General features: G+C 44.4%; 2 protein-coding genes across 3 annotated transcripts; one reads left to right on the forward strand and one right to left on the reverse strand.

Annotated features, from left to right (window-relative positions):
- Positions 1–1,406: 1,406 nt before the first annotated feature.
- LOC119457659 (DNA-directed RNA polymerase III subunit RPC6-like) lies at positions 1,407–16,360 on the forward strand. 2 transcript variants are annotated; one of them, XM_037719293.2, is made up of 10 exons: positions 1,407–1,648; positions 1,762–1,879; positions 1,989–2,059; positions 2,123–2,190; positions 2,292–2,404; positions 5,584–5,727; positions 8,830–8,937; positions 11,161–11,370; positions 14,717–14,822; positions 16,222–16,360. In XM_037719293.2, the coding sequence occupies exons 1-10, from the start codon at positions 1,590–1,592 to the stop codon at positions 16,227–16,229; spliced, it is 1,005 nt and encodes a 334-aa protein (XP_037575221.1). In that variant the 5' UTR covers positions 1,407–1,589; the 3' UTR covers positions 16,230–16,360. The 2 variants fall into 2 exon arrangements, with proteins under 2 accessions (XP_037575221.1, XP_049526267.1); XM_049670310.1 differs by having other exon boundaries at positions 14,717–14,826; positions 16,222–16,343.
- LOC119457660 (protein dpy-30 homolog) lies at positions 16,288–19,726 on the reverse strand. Its single transcript, XM_037719295.2, has 4 exons — positions 19,668–19,726; positions 19,261–19,349; positions 18,985–19,133; positions 16,288–16,932 (listed from the first exon to the last, which is right to left on the reverse strand). The coding sequence occupies exons 1-4, from the start codon at positions 19,675–19,677 to the stop codon at positions 16,839–16,841; spliced, it is 342 nt and encodes a 113-aa protein (XP_037575223.1). The 5' UTR covers positions 19,678–19,726; the 3' UTR covers positions 16,288–16,838.
- Positions 19,727–19,795: the final 69 nt, after the last annotated feature.

Consider the following 19,795-nt stretch of genomic DNA (forward strand, 5'->3'; position numbering starts at 1 on the left):
AACAGTAGTGATACGGAGCAACTCGTAACACTATATATCATCAAACATGGTAGTGCACATCTTAAAATACCAGTGTTTTGCATTACTCTGCGTACTAAAGTGACTTATATAGTCGAACCGAGATACATCGAATCTGAAGGGGATCTCAGAAAAGTTCTATATATAGCTACTTCGATATATAAAATAAAAATTTTATTAAAAATTTCAAGGGGATTTTATTGCTGATCGTTAGTACAAATAATCGTTATATGTGGGTTCGATATATCCGGGTTCAACTGTATGACGTCTTTTTAATTAGCAGAGGGCTACGTTTACGTTCAGCGCTATGTTCAAGATTTTTGTCTTGTCTTCACTAGTGGGAACATACAAATAGTAAGTTATTGCGTCTCGATAACGAAGACACCGTACCTGGAAAGGTTAGTGTTTCATACGGGCCTTAGCAAAAAAGTTATAATAGAAAACGCATTATTCTAATAGTCTTGCAGAAATCTGTACTGTACAGCCTATTACGTTTTGTATTAGTTTTGGTGTGATACGCCTATTGTATAGGCTGAATTATACGAGTCTTGCATACGGCTTTTTAAAAGCCAAAACACTAATTACCTTTTAATTACATATCTTAGGGAGCGCCTCTTGTAATTGAAAAACTGAAGCCAACCACTGTGGCACATTTTATGAGCTCTTATAGGTGCCCCATAGAATAAAGAACCAACTTGCACCAGCACTCCTACTAGAGCGGAGTAACACATCTCGGCAATAAAATCAATCTAAGCGGAACTGCAGTGCAAAAGAACTACAGTCGAGTGCTTAACCAAGGTAGAATCGACCTTGGCTTAACAATGAAGTCACCTTGACTGAAATTTTGATTGGTTGAGAAAAAAATAAAGAAATACGCTTGCTTCGGTAAAATATTACAGCTAAAGCTTTAAAGAAGAAATAATAAAAAAACGAAAGGAACATTGAACATAGTTGGCTTTTAAAACCCAACTTCTACTCGTGTTTCCGGCTCTCAAAATCGATTTCGCCACATTCAACTGGCAGAAGCATAGCCTTCAAGATTGGCATTTTAAATGTATCGGACCTCATCCTGTGGGGCGTGAATTTAGACATAAAGATTAAACAACTTTTTTATTAATTAACATAAAAATTATTGGGACATTTGTTTCAATTGGTTTCAATCGAGCGACACACAGTAGGCACGCACGACGGTAATGACGACAATGTTTACTACATAAGTGTCATGGCTGGTGTGTTATCTTTTATGACTTATTTATTTATTAACTAATTTATTTTAATTTTCAATCATATTACCACGTGGTGAATTTGTGCCATTAATTATTGAGGCTTCATTATCATCATCATCAGATGGTGTCGGTCGTTCGGCCAAATGCAGCCATTGCCAGCCAAATAATTCGGCGTCCGATCCAATGGATCCAGCGTGGGAGCCGGCTGCTCCCTAAAGCACATGTGTAAATATTGCCACCCGTCAGCTGTCCCTATTACATCTTCGCCAAACACGCCGTTAACTTTTTGGCATTTGCGGGGGTGTTCATTTGCTTCTGAACGTCTCCGTGTTTAGAACTGTAAAGATGGCACAGGGCGTCACGGTGAAAGTCGAGAAGCTTGACGCTGCAGAGATAGAGCAAAAGTAAGCAAGCTTTCCGAGCTCTGCCGACGCATCTTTTCTTTCTTTTTTTTCCCCCGATCACTCTCACCGGTGACGAATTGGTGTTTTATAGTCATAAAATTCTTGGAATGCAGGATCGTCGAACTCTGCACGGCGAACCCGACCGGCATCACGGACAAGATCGTGCAAATGCACATTCCCAACGTTGAGCCCACCGTGCGAGTCGCGGCTTTCAACAGCTTGCTGGCACAGGTAGCTAGTTCATCGCTGCTCTTACACTTTGCCACACGTGTATCTTTCACTATCCTGCGCCTGAGAGCTTACGTGGGTTTCATTGCTTTTCATTTTTTTTAATTTACAGGGTAAGTTAGAGATTCTGAAGCAGAAGAACCAGCAACTGCTATATCGTCTGAAAAACTCTGAAGCCGACAGGTAAGTCGTGGTGAGAAGAGCGCATTTAGGTGTGTAGCTCAATTTTTTCTTTGTCGTTCTCAGCAAATGCAAGGGCTCCGACAGAGAAGAAAAAGTCGTGTACAAGATTGTGGAAGAGGCCGGAGACAAAGGTGCGATTGAAACGAAGATAACGTGGCACGTCACGCGTTTGATAATACCACCTTCGGCGTGCATGATCTGTACACGTCTGGCCTTTAATCCTGTTCTGCAGGGATTTGGATCCGCGACATCCGGATGAAGAGTGGTCTTGTTTTGACCTCGTTGAACAAGATTTTGAAGAGCCTTGAGAGCAAGAAATTGATCAAAGCTGTAAAATCTGTATCGGTGAGTGGTCGCCCTCCCCTTTACTGTGCCATGACTTCTGGTTTCTGTCATAAGCGATGTCATTGACGATGTCATAAGCGATGTTTCTTTTGAAAGCTGTCCTTGTTCATCTGCAATACAAATGAGCCTGTAACAGTGGTTTAATCACATCCTTATCAACAGCACGGCTTCGCCAGCATAACATGAGACAGCATGACATTCGAACACTGCTGAGTGACAACACAAGTTATCGATGTTATACACGAATTTATGTATGCACATGACCAAAAAGACCTGTGCCCTGCACTCAGTGAGACCATCTTTGAGACGTAAGAGGACGAAAGTTTTGGGGCGAAATTATTACAAAAAGTAACAACGTAAGGATGTAAGCAACAAGGGGAACAACAAAAATAGGAAACAAGAACGAGTACAATTTCAGTCTTAAAGGATGCTTGTCATGACACATGTTAGGAAGTCTCGCAAGAAAGTAGGGATGTTCGAATAGTCAATTTCCAAAACGAACATGAAATGTTCCAGAATAACTACCTTTGAACTACGAATAGAACACTGAATATTTTCCAAGTTCAGACAAAATCAGATGTGTACATTTCGGGGGTTCTGTTTCGTAAAAAAAGGATTAGTTAAATGATTTGATACATGTAATGCTGTTTACAACTACGTAGATGCCTGGTCAACCGAAGAGCTTTGAATGTGAAACACGGGAAAGGTTATGGTATCTAGTGCACCATGACAGTGAAAGTGGTGAAACAAATGAACTGTGCATTACGAGATGCACATAATGTGTTGCTTTAGCAGAAGGAGCTAAATGTACTAATACAGTTTCGTACACCAGTTTAAAGGATGCAGACCTGGTGAGGTATTGTCCAAACAATAAATCGAACTGCCTAAACCGAGACAAAAGGTTCGTAGGCTGGCTAAAGGTGAAGAATCCATATCTATCTGAATGAGTGAAAATTACTGAGGAGTTATTTGCTCGGTGAATTCGCTCACAAAACTTGTGCGTTGCACAAAAACCTCTGCACTCCTTTAGCAAAATCACTTGGAACACTTATCATTCGCATCAGCATTTTTTCCTGTGGATTCCAATAAGATTCCAATAAAAAACTAATATTTGACTATTTCAAATGTTGAATTCTCTAATCGAAATTGAATGTTCATGCACTTCTAGCGAGGGAACAGAAAAAAATAAATACTCATTGACTCTTCATTTCACAACTATCTTTTAAAGACAGTCTTTCTTGCCGAGTTACTCCCAGTTTTCTGTATTGGGCATGTTTCTGGCCTCTTTCATGAGCCAATCCCGGGGATAGTGCAAACTAAACATGTGGACTGTTATGTGCTACTGATATGTGGGTGTGTCCCCCGTGGGCCACTAGTCGCAGTGATGTTCTGGATATATATATATATATATGGTGTGTATGTATGTATGGATGTACGTATGCTTATTAAAATAAATCAATAAAATTGGGTGCGACAGCTGGATTTGAACAAAGGACTTTTAGCACAGAAGCTTGATATTGTAACCATTATACCACAGACGCATATTCCCCACTAAGGCGTGCCTCAAAATCAGATCGTAGTTTTGGCATGTAAAATCCCAGAAATAATTTAACTTAATTAGCATGCCATCATACATCATCATCCTGCTTCGCTCACGCGATGGATGATGCGACAGAGTGCGATGCGCAGGGACTCCTCCCATTCTAACCTCCAACTCCCTCTTTCATCAACTTCAACTGAAGGTTGAATCGCCTTCCAGATTTTTATATAATTAGATGAAAGGGTGTCTCATGCACTTCTCTTTTCTTATCCTAATGCAGTATGCTTCTATGATTTCCTGTCTTGTCTAGTCGCCACGTTTTGCAATTATATATGAACTCTTGAGCAAAGATGTGCAGTTGCAGTGGTTATAATGTGCCATTATGAGGGAGAGAGGGCCTTTGGTAACTTATCTTCGATGCTTCCACGATCTCGCACTAATGTGCGATTGTGGATGTTTTTCCCTCACTGTCACAGCAGTCAAAAGCTTGAAAATGAGTTTGCTGTGTGCATTTATCTTTTTCGTTATAGCAACGACCGTCGTCGTCATCGTCATGTTGCGATCATCAGGTCTCCACCTCATCCCTTGCTTCATTCTTGGCATAGGGTGAAGAAAAAAACAACAAAAAAACCTCGCAGCACGGTTGCGAGTGTGTAATGCAAATGCTTGAGCGTTAGCTGTGGTGCGGGCTAGGCATTTTCGCTCCCTATTTAGAACTTACCGTGTTCCTTGGGGGTCTGAAGGTCCTGCTTCCTCTATGACATTTCAGTGTAAAGGATGTTTTATAGTATCCTTGTAGGCTACTACGCTCCTCCCGATTCATGTAGGAAAAGGTGAGGCATGTCTGCGATGTGGCAAGACTGCTATGATACTGCGAGTGCAATCGGTGGGTTTCGTCATTGTGCACGAAGGGCAACGCCACCTGGTGGTATTACAGGGAGCTTATTGGCTTTGCATGCGCTTCCACCAATGGAAGAATCTTGTGGCACCTCTCTCGCTGCGAACGGCGCCAGTGACGCGAAACTGAGTAATGACCTAAGAAAAGCTAATGCTTTAAAACATAACTTTGCCACTTCCACTTATTCAAACTATTATGTCCATGCGGCAATATGCAGTTGGGAGCTAAATGTGCCAACCACTGTGCTATCGCGCAGCTTTGGCGCTTGCTAATTTGTGCAGGCTCTTGTGCACCACATAGACTCTAGGAGTGGTGCCGTCTGTGCATGTGTTTCAGAGGCCAGATACTGTAGCATATGACGACGACATTGTGCTGCGTCATAAAGAAGTTGTTGTTCTTGAGAAGGTGATCACGTCGTCTTTGAGAGCCTGCTGCTGCTGTAACCACTGATGTTTGCTTTTTGTTTTTTTTACCCTTCTTGCAATTGTTGGCGTCTCTAGTATACGGTTTCCTAATGAATATTTTTCGGACAGCTCATTGCAATTTATTTTGTTTTTTTCCTTCCTTGCTTCTAGCGTTTTTCTGTAGTAATGCAGAAATTCCTGCATTGTTTTAACTTTCTTCCATAGTCAGCAGTCTCCGTGTTCCCCATTCTATCATCCCTGCCTCAAGCGAGGCTGGTGAAATCAGTTCATGTTAATGAACCAGTACACTTTGAAACCCGTTGTTTCATTTTTTCAGGCCTCCAAAAAGAAAGTGTATATGCTGTACAACCTCGAACCTGACCGTTCTGTGACGGGTGGTGCGTGGTATAGCGAGCAAGAGTTCGAGTCCGAGTTCGTGGAAGTCCTGAATCAACAGTGCCACAGGTTCCTCGTGAAGAAGGTGACTTGACGTAAAGACACATTCCCAGAGGTTAATCCAATCCAATCCAAACCTGCCAGCCTTAAAATTTGAGAAATGCTCTAGCTGACACCCCAAAATGCTAAGATTTGGTGAAAAATACTGTTTCATTGCTTAAGATGTTGACTGTTTATTATCATGGTAATAGGTGCAGCACGAAAAATGCAAGAATGACAGAAGAGCAGACACCAAAAGCACTGACTTGCAACTTAAGTTTTATTGATCAAGCACTAAATTAATATGCATGGGGCTATCTACTAAAAACATGACAATGGATTGCTAACAGCACAGTTGTTGTCAGATCAGTAAAGGCCACCTAGAAAGCTTGTCTCCTTCTGGACATGACAGTCAACACTTGGCTCACGCATGCATCACCATGTTTGCTGATACAGTAGTAGGCTTCCATTCTCTAGTGATTGCCTGCCTATCTCTAGGCACTTTGCAGTGTCAGCTCTTCTGTAGTGTTTCTATTTTTCGCGCTGTATCCATTACCGTGAGTGCATATGAATTCACCCAACTTTCCATCTTGAACTGTTTATTAAAAAATTTGCAGACTTGTTCCATAAGCATGCTGTGAACAGGCGCTCTGCCCAGCAGTCGCAGCTGTAGGATGATCTCCATCGTCGACTCATTTATTAAGTTTATTCATGAAATATTCGTGTTATGACGGCTGAAATTTTAGTTGCCACCACACAACTTCTATGGAGTAGGTGGTGGTGCTGTAGTCCGAATAATTGATTGTGTCTCAAAAATTTGGATTTAAAACATGGGTTGATAGCTGTACTGTTACACCTCGTTATAATGTAGCTTTGTCCTGCACAAACACACTGACATTATACCCGATATTCGTTATAAGCATATTGACACGTATAGATGTTTATCTTTCACCGGTGGCCGCTTTCCACCGGCTAACAAATGTTAAACGTTATCGCTCGGCGCAGGACGCGCCTGTATCGGAAGTTTCTAGAACGTTATCGATGCTTCTTTCCATTGCCTGTTTTCACCGACGCTTATGTTATCTGATTGCATGACTGACGCGAATTCTCTAGAACTTTCTGGAAGACACGCGGGCATCAGGGATTAATCTAGAACCTTCCTTGGCATAAGAAAGAACAGCTAAAAGCTCTGCTCCTGCAATACAAGGACTGCTTCTCGTCGTCGTCAAAAGTTCGACAAACCCCGGTCGCCAAGCACCGCATCATAACCGACGAATATGTCCGCCCACTCCGTCAGAGCCCGTACCGAGTTTCGGCGCGCGAACGCGAGGCCATAAGGCAACAAGTCGACGAAATGCTACGCGACGACATCGTCCAGCCGTCCAAGAGTCCGTGGGCGTCCCCCGTGGTGTTAGTGAAGAAGAAGGATGGAACCCTACGTTTCTGCGTCGATTATCGTCGCCTCAACAAGATCACGAAGAAGGACGTATACCCTCTCCCACGGATTGACGACGCCTTGGATCGACTCTACAACGCAAAGTATTTTTCGTCGATGGACCTCAAAACCGGCTACTGGCAAATCGAAGTTGACGAGAGAGACCGGGAGAAGACTGCCTTTATAACACCAGACGGACTGTTCGAGTTCAAGGTCATGCCGTTTGGTCTTTGTTCGGCACCTGCGACTTTCCAACGGGTCATGGATACAGTACTGGCAGGCTTGAAGTGGCAGACTTGCCTCGTCTATTTGGACGACGTCGTTGTGTTTGCCTCAAGCTTCGAGGAACACCTCCGGCGCCTTGAAACAGTTCTTCAAGCTATCAAGACCTCCGGACTCACGTTGAAGCCAGAAAAGTGCCGCTTCGCATACGAGGAGCTCTTGTTTTTGGGCCATGTCATCAACAAGTCTGGAGTGTGCCCTGACCCACAGAAAACGGCGGCCATCACTGACTTTCCTCCGCCCGCCGACAAGAAGGCAGTGCGTAGATTTCTTGGCCTGTGCGCCTATTACAGGCGCTTCGTCAAGGACTTTTCACGGATCGCCGAGCCACTGACATACCTCACGAAGGCCGACGTCGAGTTCAAGTGGGAGACGCCGCAAATCGAAGCATTTGAAGAACTGAAGCGACGCCTGCAATCGCCGCCCATTCTTGCGCATTTCGACGAAAACGCCGATACCGAAGTCCACACCGACGCAAGCAGCGTAGGACTCGGCGCCGTGCTTGTGCAGAGGACTGACGGAATAGAAAGAGTTGTAAGTTACGCTAGCCGGTCGCTATCGAAGGCGGAATCAAATTATTCCACAACAGAAAAGGAGTGCCTCGCCATCATCTGGGCTACATCAAAGTTTCGCCCCTACCTCTATGGCAGGCCCTTCAAAGTTGTAAGCGGCCACCGGTGAAAGATAAACATCTATACGTGTCAATATATTTGCTACACACTGATATTGCCAAAACATATTTCATATTTACTTCGTTATATCTGATAATTTGCTATATTCATGACCTTTACATCCAGGCTTAACTGTGTTTGTATTCTATTGAAATCAAATTTGCCCTAAGCTGGGCTCATTATTCTTACAGTGCAAAGGACAAAAGCGCAAGTGAAGACACAAATGACAAGACCGTGTGTTCTGGTCATTTCTATCTTTTTCTGATGACTTCTGATGGTGCACGCATGTTGTTTCTGTCTTCCCTGTGTCATCGTTCTTTGTGCTATAGGAATAATGAATGAAAATCATCTTACCCGGATTACCATTCTCCTAAAGTGGCTGCAAATAGAAATTAGAAAAATTATCAGTAGCCGCGTTTACATGAATGCGACAGTAGCGCATCGAATTTCCAAGCGCATTTGGGAAAGGTGATGCGACTGCTGTTTACATGTAGCGCATTAACTCTCCCGAGAAGGGAGCGCCACGTGTGTGAGTCGACTCGCGCCCGTAAATCTACCCTCGCCTGGTGCATTAATGCGATGCGCATTACCGCTGTTTACATGAATGCGATGCGCTAGAAATGCGATGCGACACTGTCGCATTCATGTAAACGCGGCTAGTGTCTATACTATTAGTTTTAATCAAGCTCTAAGTTAGGCATTGTACGATAATGTCATAGAAGTTGGCAAGTATGCCACTGATCCATTGATGCCTTCTCAGCTTGCAGTTGCCAAGGACACGACAAGCGACCCCTTGTTGGAGAAGAATGCTTCCTTCGCCTCTTCAAAAGAGGTGTGGGAGTTCATCAATAAGCTCGGCATCAGTAAGGTATGTGTTGCAGTTACTGTACTTACTCGAATCAAATGCGCACCTTTTTTTTTTTTTTTTGTGAGAAAATAGATCCGAAATTGCCTACATGTTACAATTGGATACGAACCCAAAACCGCGTTCACGGCATTGGCAACAGCCTACCGTCAGAGCTGTCAGACGCAGCATCATACAAGATGGTGACAGGGCACATTTTCATGAAGGTTGCAATGGGCTCATTTTGTGCTCAACTATGATCTGGAGTGGTACGACTCGGTCAATCAGTTTCGCAAGATTTCGATTGACTCGGCACCAGATGTGTTGGCGTATATGACCACCAGTGTTTCTGGTGCTGTGCCAAACTCTCTAGCTGTGCGCAGTGCGAGGAACACTGTCAGCCACATACTTGGACAAGTTCGATGCAGAGTCGCATAAAATCTTGCAAAAGTGATAGTACTAGTAGATAGTTTGTGTGCTAAAACATTGCATATGGATGTGATTTGTTCGCATTTTGTATTGTATGTACATCTATGTATACTTTTCTTTCTTTGAGTGATTATACGGTAAACGTGTAGAGCCTTTCCTTGGAATTCCTGTACAGTGTCACATTGTAGTGCTCTTAGAACCTTAACTAATTAATACTGCCATAAGTGTGAACTTTGGGTGAACTTGTACCCAGAAAGACAAGCAACATTCTGATCATAACAGTAGCGGTGAAGCGCAGTTGTAAATCTTATCTCATGGGTTGAATTCGTCTGCTGTTTGTACATGGCTCACCGTACATTCCAGATTAATTGCTGGTGCTCTCACACATTTCAGGATGTGCAACACTATTCACGATGCGTGTGCAATCTGATCAGGCATGCCTCCCTTTGCTGATTGGTCACAAAATTCAAGAAATTAAGGATACTGTAGGTGTGCCTGGCAACACTTGATAACTTATAACACCGATAAAATCTGGTGAAAACGAACGCAGGCAAATATGACAATGGTGACGCGTGGTAGTGGCCATGATTTTAGTGCAGCGTTGCTTATAGTACTGTCCAAATTGCCATTATTATTTGATACCTTCGGATTAACACTGACCCAAAGCTTAAGGGCCCACTCACTCTCCAAACTGTGTGTAAACAAGAAAAATGATAAAAGTCAATCAACTTGTAGTTCACAGAGGCACGCTTTTGCTGACAGAAGAAAGTGCGTCTTTAGATCGGTCACACACAAAGAAGTGTTGAGTGAAACAGTGCTCCTGTGGAGGGTAGCTCTTTGAAGAGCTGATTTCACTGGGCGACTGCTCATAGTAAAATAGTCATAGATGTTAGCCCAAGGCTGTGTTTTAACTGTTCCCTGTTTGCTGCCCTTTAAACCCACAAGTTTTCTGACCATAGGTGAGAAAATGTGGTAGACATTGTAGTACCTCAGTCGCCCGGCAGTAATTTCAGTCTGGGCTTCTGGTTTGTCCAAACAGATGGGCATTGTTCCAGGGAAGTTTGCCACCAAGCTGCATCCTTATGCATTAGTTCAGGCAAAGATTACTGGGGGCCACGTTTTTGTAACATTTAATTTTGATATTTAATTCTTTTTTTTTATGAAAGTGTGAAATGGCTCATTTAGCGAAAAAGCCGGCATCCAGCGTCTGTAGCCGCAGAACGGCACCTATATTCCCATTAGCTGCGATGCCCCGTCACAAGTGCAACTCCACGTAGTTCCCATTGGCTGTGGCACCACGGCACGAGTGCACCTCGACGGAACAGAGCGGGTGAAAGGAAACACCTGCTGCTGCTGCAGTACCGTGCCAGGTGTTGCGTGAGGGGAGAGGGCATAGCTGCGACATTAAATCACCCTTGCTCTCGGAAGCATGTGTTATCCGCAAGTTCCTTGTCCGTGCAAGCTCTCGCATGCGTTCTAACTGCACCTTTGTAAGGCCAAATCAAACTGTGCGAAGCATCTCAACGCACTCGCTTGCTCGCCAGGAGTTCATAACTCGAAGGAGCTATCAGCGACGTTCAATTGGACATTGATGCTTTCGCATTCACAATTCATAATAAGTGCTTGGGTGCCCTGGGATTTTTCTACTCTGTTGTTGGCTCACATGAAGCAGTGTCCTTGCTGAATCCAGGATTGGTTTTTTGACATTTGGTGACGTAGGTGTTAAATAGAATAGAATTGAATGAAAAGAATCCTTATAAGGTATCATCCCAGGCTGTAGCTCACGAAAGGTGTTAATTGGTGTTTGTCTTCCTTTAGGTTCAGCTAAGTGTGGAGGACATTGAAATGATCCTGAACACACTGATCTATGATGGGAAAGTGGAAAGGACAGTCGTCTGTGGCTCGAGCAGCCTAGGAGGCCCTTCCAAGGGCAGTTCTTCTGGAGCAGACTTGGTGAATCACTACCGTGCCGTCGAGCCGCTGATTGATAGCGCGGGCCTGATGCGCATGCCCTGCGGAACATGTCCGGTGAGACATTTTTCATCCAGCACTTATTTAGTAGTTTCTGAAATCTAGTCTGTAGGGTGTCCCGCGAACTTTAGCCAAGGTTTAAAAATATTCGGGTGCGCTATAGCAGGATGCAACTGAAAGCATGTTGTTCATGGCTCTGCTGAGCAATTTAGCCAATTTCTTGCATTCTGTTATAGTTAGTCAAGGTTACTTAATTAATTTCACAAATAATAAAGTGAAGGAAAAACATCCAATCAGAAAGTTGGAAAGTGTTCCAGGAAACATCAAATTCAGCAGTGCATCATAAGGAAAGCCCGTGAATTATGAAAACATCCATGTGGCTATGCATTTTAAGTGGTGCGATTGCAGTGCTTTCAGGCCTGATGCACATAAACAAAGAATGCTATTATTGTAGTGCGCTTCCGCTGTGGAGGCTGGGTTTGTGTGAGGCTCACTCTACAAGTGACGGTCAGAAAAGGGCACGATGCTCTTCCACTCTGCAACACACAAATGTGCTACGGCAGGGTTTGCAGACTCTTCAGCACGGCGCAGAGAAGGCTCCAGAATCAGATCGCCAACAAACACAGGTTTATTAACCCAAGATGCAACACAATGTCACAGTCACAATGCTTATGGGCAAAGGTTGACTGCAAGACCGATCGAGTATGTGCGCCTGCTGCGCTATGGCTAACCGGTCCACCAAGTGTGAGAACGAGATGTCGTGGGAGCAAACGTCCCACGTAACCAACATGTTGCGAGCCTGTGAGCATCTGCCACCGTGATGAAGCTATGAAGCGCTCAGCGGAAGAGAGTTTGGGTGGAGAGGGCACCTTGGGGGCCGCCACACGGGAGGCCAATCAGGGCGTGTCATGGTGACGTATGCTCTTCTGGTGACTCTACACCGGGAAGGAAAAGCACGGTTTACACGTGAAATTTCCTCTGGCTCGCTAGCCGTGTCCACCATGTTGCCGGGAGGGCGGCGGTTCCCAGAGATCGAGCTAAGCACAACGCACGAGCTGTGGGGCAAGACCCTGGAAGACACCTCGATCCCCACACCACGGAGAAAGTGATAAAACAGTGGTGCAGACATTGGCTTCAAAATTCATGCAAGTGATCTTTATCGGTTGCACTGCTGAAAGCTGCAGGTGCTGCTGTTCATGATACTGATAACCAGAATGAGCAACCTGAAATCGTTGCTGCTGTGTCACTTTCTCAGTGGCAGAACAATTACACTCAAACCTCATTATAACGAAGTTGAAGGGAACCCGTAATTATTTTGTTATATCCATTATTTCGTTATATCAATTATAGCAGTTTACGGCAATTAATGCTCAGTTGGGTGCACAACTATATTAAGCATGCAAAGATGGAAACCGCCTCGCGGCCCATTGTACCGCTACGCGACCACGCATGCGACGGAAATTGAATAGAAGACAAATATTTTGCTTGCTCAATGCACACACTGCCTATTTTATTGTCCGCTAGACGTAGCCCGAAAAAAGTCCGTGACGCTCCTTTGTTTCGGACATCACAAACGAAAGACTTCCTTTTCAGTGGAAGTCTGCCGTTGAAACGCAGTTGATGCCGATTTCGCCGTCACCATGGGCGCCGAAGAAACGACGTAGAAGGTCAACCAATTGAGTGCCTGCGCATCGAGTGCCTGCACGTGTGTCACAACGCCATCCATGGCGTTGTGAAATCGGTGACGTGATCGCACAAAGGCTGAGAAACCACGGTGCGCAGCGATCAAGTCCATCGCCGTGGCACACGGCACACAAGGCAGACAAAGGCCGAGAAAGCACGGTGCTCAGCGACCGAACTCAAGTGATCTCCGTCGTTGTCGAAAAACACGTGCACTGTGCAGACGCGCACACAACCCTCGACTGCGCAGGGAGCCTGGCGAACCGGTTCTTGAGAGAGAGAGAAACCACCTTGCGCCACTTGGCCGCTTCTCACTGCTCTCACGTGGCCCGCCCACTCGCCCGCTCATTTTGCCCCGATGGTTGAGCGAGAAGGATGGCTCGCTCGGCCGCACGTGGCATGGCTGCGCATGTCCGTGAGGTCGACGCGGGAGTTTTAAAACAGCCGCGCCGAACGAGTGTCGAACTCCGCGGAATACTTCACGCACCTTGGTGGGGTTCTTTTTTTTTTTTTGGTGGACTAATATAGTTCGTTATATCCATTGACAGGTCAATTGTACTTCGTGACGAGGTTTCAAATGCATGGTTCTCTATGGAGATTTCAAGGGGAATTTCATTTACTTTGTTATATCCATTATTTCGTTACATCCTGTTACATTATAACGAGGTTTGAGTGTAGCTTAAATGAGCTGTATGTTTGTAGGCAGCACGACTGAGTGCACTGCAATTGTGACAGGCAAGCAGGCCGTCACATTTCTTTCTTTTACATATTCTGCAGGCTTTCTTTGTGATGCGGCAAAACTGATTGCATAATATACATAGGACTTTAAATACTGCTGCATGAGGTGTTCTCGTGGATAAAAGTTATCTTTGATTTGTGGAGTTGATCAATTACTTGAGCAGAAACAGCACAAAAGAACAGGTTGTAAGAAAGGGACAGACTCTAGCACTTTCTTACGTCTTGTTCTTCTGCACCGTTTCTGCTGAAGTTATGAACCAGCCGGCTCAACTGCGTAAGCTTTTGCAGTTGATGAATTAATCTTGACTAATTGATTAACTAAAGACAATGCAAGAAAAGTACGTGGTTATCTCCGTAGAGTGGCCAACAACATGCTTTTAGTAGTGTCATCCTCCTGTAGTGCATCTGCCGCCATGGCCGTGAGGGGGCACTGGCTAACACTCCCAGGGCTAGGTCTATTACACATGCACCAACTATGCTATGCCAACCAAGAAGCTATGCAACTGTTTAGAACTGCTCACTTATTGAGATGCAGTGACGATAGCTGAGGGGATCTTATGTTTACTTCGATAAAGGCATTTATGCTAGCACTTCACATATTTATGTCGTTCATGATGTGTTGACACCATATTGGGATTTGTAAACACGGTTTATTTACTGTTACTTCCTCCGACAAATGATTAATTTCAGTGGTTCATTACACAAACAATCTAGCGCACACAAGTAATCTGCCTTTCCACTGTCGCGAATGGTGTTCAAATGCTTACAACACCAAACTGTAGTCCTCTGCAGAGTATGCACAAAGTGGTGCACCTAATTAGCTTACTGTGCATGCATCGAGCTGCATAGTAATGCACTCCCAATTTTGTCACTTCAACACTAAACTTCCATGCTGCACTGGTTTGAACACCTGGCACGGAACTGATAGTGCACATCCTATGTGTTGTGGGGTAGCAAAATAGCCCAAATGAACCTCGTCTTTCAGGTGATCCACAACTGCTACGAGGGTGGTGCAGTTTCCCCAGCTACGTGCCAGTACTTCAAGAAGTGGCTGTCTGAAGACTTCGACGATAACGGGACGTTTGAGGACGGTATGTATGCCCTACGTGAAGTGTTAACCAGATCTCCCTAGCTGTTAGGTAACCTTGCCCCACAGCATTGGTTGATGTAGAACTGTAATAATATTAATTTACTTCACCAATTGTCCCTAGCTTAGATAATGCCGACCACAGCACGGTTTAATGTAGAACTGTAACCGAGCGTGAAAGAAGCCCGCGAATACACGCAGAACTGTGGGACCTCTTTCTGTATATTTTCTACTGCATATATGTACCACTAATGAAGCAATAAACTTGAATCTGAAAAAAAAAAAAAAAAATTGCCGCACGGGACTGGCCGCTCGAGGCTGTTTGCGTGTATTCGCGGGCGTCTTTCACGCTCAGGAAAACACTTCTATGTACCGCGTGTTGAGCAACAGGAAGCTGTATTTGGAGTTTCTCATGTGCCTCTACAATTTTCTCATTGACACTTTTCATCTAAGTATAATAATTGAGAAGTTGATTTAATTGAGCTCTCGCATTTAACGCTGCATCGCCACGAAATTTTTTTGTACAAATGTACCCTTCAAGGCTAGAAATAAAGGCAGTCAAGTTTTTATTTTTCTTGAGATGGAATGATGTTTGCACTTTGTGTGGATTGTCATCATGAACATGAAAATAAAGAGTTGAATTGTGAGATTTAAGTGTACCATGGAAAGCTGTTGAGTAGACAGAAATTCACATTATGGCACAAAGATTCAGCAGGCTCGGAAGGGATTTGTGCGTTTCGATTATGACTGGCTTGTGGGAATGCAGTTGACTGCATGCGCTTACAGCACATTCTTCTCCTCGGACAGGGTAGCCATTCAAACGCTCTAGCATCTGTCTTGCCGCTTGCTGCAAAAGCATTGCTCAGAATTTCAGTAGTTCCATAATCGGGCGCTTCGTTATACTAGTTCATCCTGTAAAGTGCAGAAGTATTTCTCAAGCAACTTCTCATAGCAGGAGTCGCGGACAAGTATTATTGTACTACTAGCACAGTGACCCCTAGCTACAACACAGCCTCAAGTTGCTTCTGCCATGTTCCATGAATTTGCCGAAACTCGTCTTTCTGGTTTCGGATGGCTTTATTTTGTGAATGATTGATTTCCAACGAAATATTGCGCTACATAAATGCAGCAGTCTGCATGGTAAATTTCTTGCTCCGTTGACGAAAGTACGAGTGCTGAGAAATTTGGAATGATGAAACGTAATAGATGCTGTCACAAGCTAGACAAGTGACAAATCCATCTTACATTAATTACTACATAACCACCATTCCCATGGTAGACGATTGCAGATGCACAGTTCCCTCTGAAAGTTTTTGTAGGAAGCTGCATGGCTGTCACAAGCACAGCACAGACTGTTTCGTTGCCGAAACAAATGTTGCTGAAAACATTTTCTTCCTTTCCAGTGTTCTGACAGCGGAGCAGCAACACCTTGTACAGCTAAGAAGATAAATTAAAACAGTACCTACACATTTGTTTCAACTTATTTTATTGACAACATTTTTATCCTCATTACCCCCCGCCCTTCTCTCTTCAAAACTATCTTCGAAACTTCATGATCTGCTAACCCTTTGCAGTGAACAAGGAGGACATCAACATTATGTCCTAAAAAAAATAAACAAGCCTCATCCAGCGACATTTCGTGGGCAGGTTTTTTTCTTCTTCAATAAACAATTGTGCGCCCACAGTGGCTGTGTGCTTTACACTAGCTCCATGCTTGCACAATTAAAAGCACCATGTATTTCTTTTACCCAATTTTTCTAAAGCAGTTGGAGTGTCACGCATGGGCAGTGCAATGCTTCTGCGGTGCTTGAAGCGAGTGCATGATTCAAACAGACAGGCTTCGCTTCTTGCATTGCCACACTTTGTAAAATAAATGCTTCAAAATCAGAAGGAAAGAAAGAAGACTGGCAGCGAGGTAAAGCAATAAGCGACGTCGTCGTCCACCGTGCTTGTAAATAATAACATAAAGGAAAAATATACACAACACTATCTCTCCCTCCCCAGTCCCCACACCCCGGCTTTAGTTCTGCCCGTTGACGGAGTGACTCCCATGCTCAAACTGAGACTTGTTCTTCATCAGGTAGCTTGCCAGGTATTCGATCGGGTTGGGGGGCCTGCAAGGAAATGTTGAACACTTTAGCAGCAGTTCTGAATAAGTTTTCACAGAGTCTTATGAACACGGAACACCCTACCAAGTTCACCATCGTAAACCCACTGGAATAAGTTTCACTTCGATCTAGTACAACAGCCGTAAAGGGACAGTTAAAGGAAAATAGTAAGCCGTATTAAGCCGAGTCAGATCGATAGATTATTCGTCTAGTAGTCATCATTTAAAATGACTGTTGCATAGAAAATTGCAACTGGAAATACTGCTGCTGCTTCTCAATTGCTATGGTATGTGCCAAACAAGACATGTTGACATAACTCCCATGCGATTTCTCTCTGAATGAGCCATAGCTGACATTGCCTAAGAGGTGCTATAGTCCAAAATAAATAGTGCTACTCCGATTTTTCGTTTCTCTCATTTTCTCGCTACGAATCATGAATTTATTACAAAAAAAGTTTTTCGATACAGCTCGACTCAATACTTTCCTTAAGTGTCCCTTCAAGTTCAAAAGAGTAATGACATTTTCCTGAAGTTTTTTTAAAAGAACCTTGTTATAATGCAGTGGCATACGACTAGAAAATACCTTTACTATATCTGACAGTTGTTATAACCATACATTCATTACATGCTGATATTGGCAAGAAACACCTTAGATTTACTTTGTAATATCGGAAAATTCATTATATTGCAGTTCCGCATTGTAGAAGCACAAGTTGGTGTGTAAAAATGGATGACACTATGATGACTATGAAGGTTGGGAAACATAACGGTATCAAAATGCACAAATTCAAACCCTTTTTATTGCTCGAAGTAGCCCATCATCATCGAAAGAATACTTCAACACGGTACTGCAATAATCATACATGTCGTCGGTTCACAGACCTCTACACTAAGCATGAAGGAAATGGTGCAACGAAATTGCACACAAGAACAAAAGGACACACAAACTGCTACACATTCAAGCGAGGTTTTCGGGAAAAACATGAAGCATGTTTTTTCCATTAAACCTCACTTCAAAGTTTAGCGCAGTGTGTGTGTTCCTTTTGTTCGGTGTCGTCGGGCTACTTTATCAAGCTTAGTGTAAACCAACTAGCCCAACTTTCTGTTCTATTGAGACCTTTACACTATCGCTGGCACCGACAAAATTGTCAAAAGACCCAGCGCCAGTCCTCATCAACAGAGCAAGACAAGTTCCCGTAACTGAATTTCACCGATTCAAAAACACACTAGCAGAGCTTCTGCAATGGACAGAAATGTAAATGTAATCTGCATTTTTTTTTTTTGCCTGCCCTGTTTACTTGTCAATAACTTACGTTTGTGAAAAGTCTGACAGATGCCACTTCCTATACCTTTGGTAAACTATGAAAGCAGCAGGGCGAGCCAAGAGTATAGAGCTTCAGCGTATCCTGTATTCCGGAATATGCAATGGCGTTTGCGGGCTACTAGAGGCAGTGGCGTAGCCAGGGGCTGGCACACGGGACACGTGACGTTACAAATGACGCTCTGCTCGGGAAAATGTGACACAATGTGCTTGGTGCACACAGGGATATCCCCTTGACCCTCCGGCAAGCGCCAATGGTGTTTGCAAGCAAGATTTAAGTCAACATGACGCGCAACGTATGGCGTATGCATGACACCGAGATAACGATGTCTTATATGACAATACCATATAATGCATTCGAATGGAAGCTGCAAGGCTGCGGAGGGATCTGCGATAGCTACTGTGCCGCATGCAGGCAGACAAATTCTCGCAATATATACATATATCAGCGCCATAACACGCGCCAGTAAATGCCGCTACGCCCTATGCTGCCCATCCTACGAGAGCCCCAAATGCGCGCAACTGGAGCTGTACGCAGTTAACATACTTTACTGTTTGGTCCACTACCTAGCGGTCATTAAGTTCAAGCATTTTATGTCATACGCCGGTAAACATGGGCAGTACACAGCAATTAGCACGACTCCGTCGTCTGAGTACGGCCCACATTTTGCAGCAAGAACGTCCGAGCATCACCGCAAAACAAACACGGACGTGCGTCCGAAGTTCCGCGGCACTCACCGCTCCTTGGCAAGCGTCGATAGTGCCTGAAGAAGAATGGGCACGACAGTCTGGTCTAGATACTGCCTCGTTGGTAGGGAGTGCAAGTCGGTGTCCATTTTGGACTTCTTCGGTAAGCTAGCGCCGATGTTCTCCTTGTCGGCGCTTGCCTGGAGGCGAAAAGAAACACGTCACCGGCGTTCAGCACTCTGAACCAGGCGCGTCCGTTGGCAAACGCAGGGACACGTGCCTGATTAAGACTACCGGGTCCTGCAATGGCGTGCAAGCAAATTTCACCTGAGTATTTTCCGATGCGCCGGTGGTGACGGTGTCCGTAGCAGCGCGGACCTCGTCGGCCACTTCTGTCTTGGCAGCGTTGTTCTGGTCTGAAGCGAAAAAAAATTGTGCGTCGGCACTCTACACAGCTGGATTTTTAAATCTGACAAGCTGGCCGCAGAAGCAGCTCTGCTGATTGCTCTGCAGCACCAACAATAAAAAGCACATCGCAAGTTCAGTCGGCCATTTCATGCAACTGTTTCTCAACCAAGCAAGAGAAGCTTGGAGATAAGAAACATATCACACGTGCACGCGTGGTTAGAATCAAATAGCCAAAGGCCGTGACTATCGATTTCCAGGAGATAACAACCAATTTTCAATCGAAATTTGTTTATGTCAAAGCGCCCGACGGGAACGCAGCATCTTACCTTCCGCCATGATCCAATATAAAACGGAAAATGCGTCCCGGAAGCTTTGTCCTGATGTCTTGTCTTGGCTTCGATTGCAGCTTTTAGCGGCTAAACCGCAACCAAACGCTACTCTATGCCGCCAGGTG

This window comes from Dermacentor silvarum, chromosome 7 (genome assembly GCF_013339745.2).
Source record: "Dermacentor silvarum isolate Dsil-2018 chromosome 7, BIME_Dsil_1.4, whole genome shotgun sequence".
Lineage (NCBI taxonomy): Eukaryota > Metazoa > Arthropoda > Arachnida > Ixodida > Ixodidae > Dermacentor > Dermacentor silvarum.